The following is an 11,083-nucleotide window of genomic DNA, read 5'->3' as shown; positions in this document are numbered from 1 at the left end:
CAGGAGTTCACTACTCCCAAAGTTTCACCACTTCATTTCTTGCCTGAAAAAACCTTTGAGTTAACAAAAATGAAAACATTCATGGAAAAAGACAATGTACGATATTAATAAAAAATGCCGAAGTCTGGTAAGTTGGATGAAAGATAACATTGTAGAACATAGTTAAAACACCCAACGAACATTACAGAGTTTTAACATAACTGATAACACAAGCATCAAACATTACCATGCGACAAGAGAAAAGTAACATTATAAGTGATCCATTCTCCTTTGTTCTTTTTTATTCAAAGGCCCATTGGTTCTCCCTACGAACCTCCTCTTCTTCCTCGGGCGTAAAGTCGTTCTTGATGTTAAATGTCTTACGGATCTCCTCAGGAGTCTTCCCCTTGATCATGTCTGCCACTGTCTGACAAGTCAGATCAAGCAAGCTTTTGATGTTGAGATAGTTTGCAGCCTGCAAAGATTCTCACCATAGTTATCACACGTCAATTTCAGAAAATTAGCAGAGATCTGAACAGTGACCACCAATGATGGTTCTACTTTGGGGAGTTTCAAATGGTAGGGCCGCTATTTCAAGCAAAAGTTTTAATATAATAGATACAGCATCTTCACCATATCCGCTCATAACATATATAGCAAGTGAATTTTTGAGAGAAAGATAAGAGACTTATCATTAAGAAAGAGTATATAGCAAGCAGATTGATTTAATGGATACCATTAAAATTTTCAAAAACGTAAAAAAGATTACAATCCAAAAAGGATTTAGGTGGATTCAAGATGATGCTAGTATAGAAGAGAAGGCAACTTCTTGGTTATCGTTTGTCAAAAATACGATGAAATAACTGGGTACAATTTAAAGTAATTGAGAAGAACCAATAAACTTTAGATAAACCACAACCAAAAACACACACACATACAGATGAATGAATAACGTATGATAAGTGTCATATGATTAGCAGGAGTCAAAACAGGAGAAACTTCATAATATAAATACAGAAATTCAAATGTTCGAACAAACTAGAAATTTCATTAAAGTCTTATAAGAAAGGACCAAAAGTAGAAATAAACTCATTCAAACCAAAACAATTCCGAAAAATCAAGTTTAACGGGTAAAAAGAAAACGATGATTCATCCATATCACACTCGCAGATAAGCAATTTACATCGAGTTACCTCAACTAAACTAAATGGGTACTTCCATATCCACCATAAAGCTTAAGAGATTGGATTAAACATGTTAAACAAGTAGAATGGTAATCGGAACACCCGTGTGGTTATTTTGCTAGTAGTTCAAGCATTTCTAAACTAAGTGGGTACTGCCAAATATTTGCGAACCTTCCATACAAACCCTTATAAATCAATAAATGTGCTCCCCTACCGACTCCAGTTCGAAAATAAAACTGCAGGAGGCATTCACGTTTCAGTAATTTTGCAATATCCCATTTAACAATTTGCGATATCTCATTCAAGCATCAGACCAGAACAGAAAACAGTTTATGCAAACTTAGAGTAAGTACCCAAATCTACCGAAACCCTAGACTCCAAAATTAACCAAACAATCGGAGGGAGGGCATAGATAGAAAGGCAAAAAGACAAAGCCCTAAGGAAAAGCAAGCGAACTGAAGAAAGTAGAATGGACAAACCAGAATGAGATCGAATAAGGTAGCCTGGTCGACTTTGACGAATTCGCTGTCCCAAGTCTTGAGGTCGTCGTCGACGGAGCCAGTACGATCCTCCGGCTTAGGGGACTCGACGTGCTTCTTGCAGTACTCGATAACCTTGGACAAGATCTTGCTGTTGACGTTAGGAAGGGGGATTCCACTATCGGCGCAATCGTCTTCAATCATGTGCTTGATGGTCTGAGACTCCAAGGCCACCGCTTCGTCGACCTCAAAGATCTCGCCGTCGGAGCTCTTCAAGGTAATTTTCCGGCCAGAAGACATGGTGGCGTATTTCGGTTTCTGGAGGATTCGGTGCGAAAACCCAGAGAGACGCTTTGCGATTTGCGAAAGAGAGAAAGAAAATGTAAGAAACTGACCACAAAATGGCTTTTAAAGATCAAACCTCACCGATAACCCATTGCCTTTTATAGAACAACAATAATTATTATTATAATAATTTTGATTGTCACACCGTTCTAAGTTTCAATTTTTGTTCTATTTTAATAATAGATTTAAAACATCTAGGCTATATTCACAATAAATAAAAGGTAATTTGAAAAGTGGGATCCACTTTTTTGCGTTTGTTAGTATTTATTGACGTTCCGCATCCTGTAGACTCTAGTTGAAAATCCATAATGATTGACAGTAATCAGAATGAGGGACGTGGAGAGGTCAATCGAATTATGTTTGAATATTGAGTGGGACCCACACCCTCTTTGTTGATAACTTGATTCGAGTTTCCAAAAGTTGTCCTCACACGTCATTAGTTATTATTACACCGCTTGGGTTGATTGGTGATGGTGAGTGGTCTAAATGATTGTTCCCGTTCATCCAATTTTTAAGATTTTTTATCTACCGTTAACTAAATAGGAATCCGTATCGATAAATTTATATTTTATCATTCCCATTATTCATCTTCATATTTTTCATATATGTGTTCACTATCAGTATGTGAAATGTTTGTTTGTTGAAGAATTTGGCAAGATTGATCAAACCCAAACAAAATATATTATAAATAATATAGGTAAGTTTACATTTTTTCCAAAAAATATATTTTTTTCATGGCGGATGGTGATTCGCCAAAACACATTAACCAAAAAGAAGAAGAAAAACATAATACACCTTATTTCGAATCGTTGGACAAGATTACCAGTGCACATCGAGCCTTGTTCTTCATCTTTTTGGCCACCGTCTCCCTGTCAGTAGATCCTTTATTAGCACGACGACAATTTTCTCTGTGACTCTGTTCCCATCTTCTTCTCTTTGTTCTCCTTAATCCTGCCTATTGGGAAGGGCAGTTGACTGAGCTAAAGGATGTCTCGCAGGGGGAAGGCTTGTTCACACTTGGCTATGAAGGTTCCTTCTCGTTTTTGGAGACAATGTGAGTGATAGATGTGGGGGGACTCGTTGTTCGAGCTTCCATTCGCCTTGTGTGCAACTTGATACAAAGAGTCGTCCATGGATGACTTTGGTGTGATTGCATCGATTGGTGGGCTCTCTGGTTCTGAGCTCGACCACTGAGAAGCCGATAGGTACTCATATGAGTTGAAACTATTGTCCCTATCAGACCACATTTTCTTTTGTCCAAGAGAAATTTGAAAATTTTACATAATGCTAGTTGTATATATACACTTGAAGGGGTGCATGGTTTGAGAGAGGAAGATGGAGGGACGTCTGGTTATTTGCACTGACACATCGATTTACAAATCACTACATAATTACCGTTAGCATTTCCATTTTGAGTTATCGTTCATATGAACCCAAATGATAAGCATATACATGTGATGCCCATATGTGAACACGTAATGTAATAGTTATCGTTCGATCATCTAATTGAATGCATATATTCAATAGGTAGATTAATGGCGTTTGTTGGGGTTGATGCCCTGAGGCCTAAAGTCTCATGTCCTGTAGTTTGTAAACAGTTTGTACGAATGCTTGTGATGTATCATATATGATATTTACTTCACTTCTTGTTTTTGTTCATCTAAATGTTTTATTTGTTTTACCACAAACCAATAAACTTAAAATCTTTAGTTGTCTTTATGTAACTTAAACATGTATGTGGTGACATACAAGTGGATTATGTCTTAAGTAATAACCAAAATGGTCTATAGTATATGGATATAGGAGGGAAACCTTATCCTGGTAACGCTATGGATGCGGCCCGCTTTGTGGAATAGTTACAAGTGTTGTGACTTATCATAGATGGTCTGATCCTAATCGTTCGTGTAGGGGACATGTGAGTGGGGGCGTCCTATACAAAGAGTTTGTATAAGACCTGACCATGAAGTGTTAACGTCCCGTTATATAACATCGTTTATGACAGAGATTTCACTTCACTAGGATGACCATATGTAACATGACCTCAATCCTGAGTGAGTTGGGAACTTCTACCATTGAGGACGGTCCTTTGATTTCCATGGGTGTGAGTAGCCAGGCCGCCGACTCAAACCTACCACTTCAAGGATTCGTCTGATTTAAGAGCTGGGAACTCAGTTACACAAGATGAAGTTCACTCCTTCCCTGAAGCAGGGGCAAGTAGATAGATAGCTCCCTTAAGGGCTGATTCTAGGACTTGAATAACGTGGCACCACACACCTTCTCATGGCCTGAGAGGTGTTCACACATAGTTAGAACATGTTGTATTGTTCATTAGAGGGATCAGTGGTACTTAAGGAGTGAGATGTAACTATAGGGGCAAAACGGTAAATTGGCTCAGCAGTACTTACGAGCATCTGTGAAGGGTTATTGTACTCATGATTGGTTATATCCGATGGATACAGAAATATATCTGTGGTAAAAAGAGTTCAGTTATCGGTCTTTAGTGGAATGCCTGACAATTAACAGATGGTGGATTTCGTGGCTAAAGAGTTTAGTCAGTTATTCACTTACCGTTGAAGCTTCGAGCCATAGGTTCATAAGGTCCCCTTGGTAGCTTGGATACAAGTTGAGAATTAGTTTTGAGTTTGAAATGTTCAAATTGACAAGAAGGAGTTCAATTATACATGATATAATTGAACTGGTTAATTATATATGATATGATTGACTAAATGTATGAGATACATTATTTTGGAGGAAATTGGATATAAATATGATTTATATCAAGTAGAGGAGAAAACACTGTAGTTGATATATGATATCAAACTATAGGTTAATAATATAATATGATTATATTTTTTATTTTATTAATTAGGCGGTTATGAGATAATTGGCTGAAGTTTTCTCCGGTTTCGTGCGATAGTGGGAAGTTCAATTCAGTTCTAGTAACTAAAGAATAAAACGAAAAATAGTATTCATTTTTTTCAAAAGACACGCTAAATCGCTCACGGTGTGAAAGTCTTGTATCGCTTAGTGTTGAGAACCTATACGATAGTGCTCGCCTAACTAAATGATCGCACACCGGCATTTCTAAACGATCGTCTGCGATTATCTAAACGATCGCTTACCTTTGCTAGACGATCGTTTAGCGCTGAGGTAACTAAACGATCGCTTAACTTTTGATAGATGATCGCTTAGCAATTACTACACGATCGTGTACCCCGACCTAAACGTCCAAGCACCCGACTATACGGTAGTCTCTCTTTTCTCCCACTTGTTTGTTCGTAGTACATGATTGCTTTTCCTCTTCCCCTCTACAAATTCCATCAAAGTCCACCTTTTGGATTCTCACTCCGAGAATACTGAGGGCTTCGAGCGGTGATGTCGTCTCCATTGCCTTTTGTTCATGCACTGCTGTTCGTGTAGACGACCATGGTGGTGTTAGGTGATTGCTTGCTGGACGAGTAGGAGCGTGAGGTTTTAGTTCACGGTGAGACTAAGTTCTTATGAAGAAAGTCTTCAACCGGTACATTCTCTCGGTCTTTTGTCTTTATTTTTTAAAGCATGCCAGTAATTAGTGTTTTCAATGTATATCTGTATGTTAGAATGTATGTATGAAAATTTTGTCACAATGAAATTGGAAAGAACCGCTTCTGCTCATAGGTACTCTTGTATAAGAGTTCTTTCAATTGGTATCAGAGCCAAGTTTCTGATATTCCAATTTCATTGCTGCAAAGAATTGTATATACATTCTTGGTGGGTGCAGCATATCTACTCTCTGTTTAATAGTTAAATTCGTTTGTGGATGTGTGGATTAATGAAGTTTTCCGGGATGAAAGCTCGGTTTGTTAAATTCTTTTACATTGTCAATTAATTGTAAAGGCCCCTGCATTTTTGGGCATAATTAATTGTTATTGAGTCTGTAATTCAAAGTTAGTTTGAGTTTTGCATCGTTCGTGAAGAAGTTCGAAGCAAAGGTTGTTGTTCTTCGAGGAAGAAGACGATCAAGAGTTGGTCGGGTCGTGTAGACGATGGGGTAGGCGATCGCTGAGTATCGATACTCGGGTTGTCGTTTAACGCGTGCATGAACTAGACGATCGTATAGCTCAGCAGCCTCATCGCTTAGTTACTGAACTATAAAAATCTCGAAGTAAAGGCGGGGTAAATCGTTTACCCTTTTTCGCGTGTTAAGCAGTTCGTACTAGACAATCAAGCTTCGCACCTCGTTATCGTCTAAGCGACGTTTTAGCTTTCCGCATTATCGTCTAGTGTGCGATAAGCGATCGTTTACCTGGAGGCATTTACTAAAATGATCGGAGCTTTCGCCCGGCGGTTTCACAGACCCGATTCGTCTGTGAACCGGTTTGCTCGATGGAAAAATGTAATAGATAGAATTTTTCATTCCGATTTTGTGTAGGTTCATCCCGGTCCATTAATCTTTGGTATAATACATGTGATGTATGTTTATTTATATGTCATATGGTATGCACATATAGGAAAATCCCACCTTAGGTTATGCATTGGTCATGCATCATCTCTTTATTATAAATGTTATAATTTAGAGAAGCATGATTTAAATTACGTAAGAACATGCTCATGCATCAAATATAAGAGTTATATTTATGCATGCATAAAAAGCATTGACATGCATCATCTTTATATATAATTGTTATAGTATAAGGGTGTATGGAAAACATGTTTGCTTGGTTATTACATGTATATAAAAGTTATGTATAGTAATGACCGGACATTGCATGAAGCATGACACATTATTTTATAAGCGTTATAAATATCTTGTTATGTGCAATGTGTTTTAGTTGTTTCTTTTTAATAATTAAAGAGAAACTAGAACTAAAAGCAATAAAAAAGACATGCATGCTCACTTAGGTTTAATTCATGGGTTTAAAATGTTTAAAACTTGGATGACATAGACCTAAGATCACGGTTCTGATATGATTAGCAACCTTTAGACTTTAATCTTTTAATTAGTTTAATAGGATTAAATTGACTAATAAAAGGTTAAAGTGTAGAAAATCTATCTATAAGGGACCTTTTGTCTGAGGCGGGTTCTGTCTAGGCTGGGTATTTAAGTTGACGGAAACGTAATACCCCTACCTGGGAACCTACCTGAAAAGATGAATTAGATAGATTTGATGCATGCATGCAAGTTAAGGACAGTCCATTAAAGTGTTTAAATGTGACTACTTGAGCTTATTTATTTCATAGACAAAAGTTGTTTATGAGCGGACTTAAAAGATGACTTAGACTAAAATAAATAGTCGGATTGTCTAGGTTAATGAACCCCTAGGTAGAACATTCAGTGGGAGGTACTTGGGGCATATGATACTTCATTTAAACCTTTCACGTTTCTCCCATATAGTCTACACCGTGAGATCTATCATCGGCCTCGTGGCACCCTGGGAGTGTCGCCCTAAAAGATGGTGTTTGGATAGGTCAATATCAAAGTGGATGGAGAGAATGTTCATAGCAAGTGAGAGTGAGAAGTACGACAACATATCCCACGATCTCCCTCATTGGATTGAATAAAGTTCATGCGCATTGCCTCGAGGCACCCTGGGAGTGTCCCTCCTATAGGATGGTAGTTTTGCACGTTTCTTTATTTAATCTTCTGTAAGAGGATTATGTTACTTAGTCTCTTGTCCTAATCTAATTCTTCCCTACGGTGGGCTCATTAGGGCGGGACTCTGGCATCGAAAGCGAGGGGTCATACTTACGCGGAATTGTTAAGGGTTAACAGTTCTTGACATAAGATGGGTGTGTTGTTAGTTCTAGTATTCAGAGTTGGTTTTCTGCTATGTTGAGAATGATTCTCATCCAGGAAGGTGCAATTATCCGCACTGTTATGACGTTTATCTTCTGTTGGGCATCATTGCAAATAGAAGTCGTTATACACTTAGGTACTTAGAAACTGTTTTGCTAAATTAATTGGTTTAATGTAGTTTTAGAAAAATCTTATAAAAGTTTGTTGTTTTTTAGTGTAACAAGTGGTTTAAAATGGCATAGCACTTTAGTTTGCTTAGCACGGAAACTTACTGGGCAAACAACTTTTCGAATGGGAATATATTATTCCATGACAATTATATATCGAGGATCTATGCTGCCCTTACAAAGTTCTCTCCTTTATTCAGTCTTCAGCGTCGCTCGGGATATGTTCGGGAGCTATAAGCGATGGACACGGGACAAATGAGAAGCCCGAGCCTATATCATGGCAAGTCTTTGACGTGTTGGCCAAGAAGCTTGACCCATGAGTCTGCGCGTGGACATGGATCCCGCTGGGTATGTTTTGGACAACCGTCTAAACGATCAAGTACGAAGGCTTTAATACATTAATTCAACTCTAATGGACGAAAGGACCTCTATTCGTGAACATCGTGACATTAACATGATGGTCCACTTCAATGTGGCGGGGTGTTTGAATGAGTGTAACTATCGATGAGGGTAGTTAGATTAGCATCATCCTACATTCTTTGTCGGAGAATTCTTGTTACATTGTTAGTAATGTGATTCTTAATAAAGTGAAATACACCCTTACAATTCTCCTCAATGAGTTGCAGACATACTAATCTATTACTTAAAAAGTAAGGAGAGGAAAAAGGTTGAGGGCAATGTTGCTTCATCCTCAAGGACGCTCCATCGAGGTTCGACCTTAGGAATGAAGTCTGCACCTTCTACTTCTAACTCTCAAAGGGGAAAGAAGAAAAAGGGGTGGTAACGGGAAAGGGAAAGCGCCTGCTAACCCGTTCACCTACCGCCCAAGAAGGCGTCCACCACCGGTTGAAAAAGAAAATGTTCCAATGCAATCAGACGGCACACTAGAAGAGGAATTGTCCTTGTCGGCAGAAGGAAAAGAAGGTCGCCAAGGCAGATAAACGGTAAATATAATTTACTTGTACTAGAAACATATTTAGTGGAGAATGATGATTCTGTTGGATAATTGATTCGGCGCCACTAATCACGTTTTTTTCTCTATTTTAGGGGATTAAATTCTGGCAACAGCTAGAGGCTAGTGAGATAATGATGCGAGTAGGCACCGGGCATGTCACTCAACTGTGGCAGTGGGGGGCATCCAGTTATCTTTTCATAATAGGTTTCTAGTTTTAAACGATGTATATGTTGTTCCTGAACTTAAGAGGAACCTTATTTCTGTAAATTGTTTGTTACAATGTAAATATACGTTTTTTTTTTTTTTAATGTGGATAAAGTGTTTATTTATAAAAATGATGTTGAAATTTGCACAACTTATCTGGAAAGTAATTTGTATGTACTAAGACCGTTAGCCTTAAGTTCCCTCCATAACACAGAGTTGTTTAAAACTGTTGTAACTCAATCTAAACGTCAACGAATTTCTCCAAAAGAAAATGACCATTTTTGGCACATTCGATTAGGGCACGTCAATCTCAATAGATTTGAGAGATTGGTGAAGAATGGATTTCTAAGTGAGTTAAAAGAAAATTCTTTACCAGTGTGCAAATCTTGCCTTGAGGATAAAATAACTAAAAGACCTTTTACTGGAAAAGGTTATCGAGCCAAAGAGCCTCTTGAGTTAGTATATTTTGACCTTTGTGGTCCTATGAATATGCGAGCCCGGGATGGCTATAAGTATTTTATCAATTTTATTGATGATTACTCTAGTTATAGGTATATTTATCTGATGCAACGGAAGTCTGGATCCTTTGAAAAGTTCAAAAAGTTCAAGGCTGAAGTTGAAAACGCATTGGATAGACGGATTAAAACACTTCGATCGGATCAAGGTGAAGAGTTTTTAAACTCGGCATTCCAGGACTATTTGATAGAATATGGAATCATTTCCCAACTCTTAGCGTTGGGTACACCTCAGCAAAATGGCGTAGCGAAGAGGAGAAATAGAACCTTGTTGGACATGGTTCATTCGATGATGAGTTACGCTTCCTTACTGGACTCGTTTTGCGGTTTCGCAGTGGAGACTGCAGTCTATATACTCAACTGTACTCCTTCCAAGAGTGTTATGAGAACACCTCTGGAGTTGTGGAATGGGCGTAAAGCTAGTTTACGTCACTTCCACATTTGGGGTTGCCTTGCACATGTGCTTAAGGCGAATCCCAAGAAGTTGGAACTACGGTCGAGGTTATACCTCTTTGTAGGCTACCCCAAAGGTATACGGGGGGCTATTTTTATGATCCGTTAGAAAATAGGGTGTTTGTTTCCACGAATACTACTTTCCTAGAGGAAGATCATACTAGAGAGCACAGTCCATGTAGTAAAGTCGTGTTGCGTGAGCTTTCCAATGAAACTACCGAAACTTCAACAAGAGTTGTTGAAGAATCTGCTTCATTAGCAAGAGTTGTTGATGATAGTTCATCTAGTAGGTTGATTCCACCTTAAGATTTTAGGGAACCTCGATGCAGTGGGAGAGTTACGAACCCGCCGTTTGCTATCTGAGTTTCACGGAAATCCTTGCTTTGGTAGCAGATGGCGATGTTGAGGATCCGTTGTCTTATCAGAAGGTAATGGAGGATGTAGACCGGGATGAATGGGTCAAGGCCATGGATATTAAGATGGAATCAATGTACTTCAACTCAGTATGGGATCTTATAGATCAGCCTGATGGAGTAAGACCTATAGGTTGTAAATGGATTTATAAGCGCAAACGGGTTACTGATGGGAAGGTTACCTTCAAGGCTTGACTTGTGGCAAAGGGTTATACCCAGGTAGAAGAAGTCAACTATTAGGAGTCTTTCTCGCCTTTTGCATGTTAAAGTCGATTTGCATCCTCCTATCCATTACAGCTTATTATAATTACGAGATCTGACAAATTGACGTCAAGACGACCTTTCTGAATGGAAATCTTGAGGAAACCATTTACATGGAAATCTGAATAGAAATCTGAATGGAAATGCCACAACTATATAAGTATTATGCAATGGTACAATAACGTTATGCAGTTACTATTGAATTTTACTAACCCTTGAGATTGATTCGAGGAACTGAAAGACAGTTCTCATCCTGTTGCTAAGATCAACAAGCACGTTCTTCATCTCCTAGATTTCGTTCTGTAAGTGGCCCATGCATTGATCAATTAATGAGGATGTTGCCTTAACATCC

The 11,083-nt window shown here is 38.4% G+C and overlaps 1 protein-coding gene across 1 annotated transcript; it reads right to left on the bottom strand.

Annotated features, from left to right (window-relative positions):
* Positions 1-60: 60 nt before the first annotated feature.
* On the bottom strand, positions 61-2,056 carry LOC120076461 (SKP1-like protein 1B). The gene is made up of 2 exons (XM_039030297.1): positions 1,643-2,056; positions 61-454 (listed from the first exon to the last, which is right to left on the bottom strand). Exons 1-2 carry the CDS (start codon positions 1,940-1,942, stop codon positions 281-283), a joined length of 474 nt encoding a protein of 157 aa, XP_038886225.1. The 5' UTR covers positions 1,943-2,056; the 3' UTR covers positions 61-280.
* Positions 2,057-11,083: the final 9,027 nt, after the last annotated feature.

Source organism: Benincasa hispida, chromosome 4 (assembly GCF_009727055.1).
Source record: "Benincasa hispida cultivar B227 chromosome 4, ASM972705v1, whole genome shotgun sequence".
Lineage (NCBI taxonomy): Eukaryota > Viridiplantae > Streptophyta > Magnoliopsida > Cucurbitales > Cucurbitaceae > Benincasa > Benincasa hispida.
Note: the sequence above shows the minus strand (reverse complement) of the source record. Positions and strands in the feature narration are given on the sequence as shown.

Excerpts from the sequence above, each read along its gene's own strand:
- LOC120076461 (XM_039030297.1), bottom strand. The coding sequence starts at position 1,942 with ATGTCTTCTGGCCGGAAAATTACCTTGAAGAGCTCCGACGGCGAGATC. Across the intron at positions 455-1,642 it reads CCTTATTCGATCTCATTCTG|GCTGCAAACTATCTCAACAT; the intron begins GTTTGTCCATTC and ends GAATCTTTGCAG.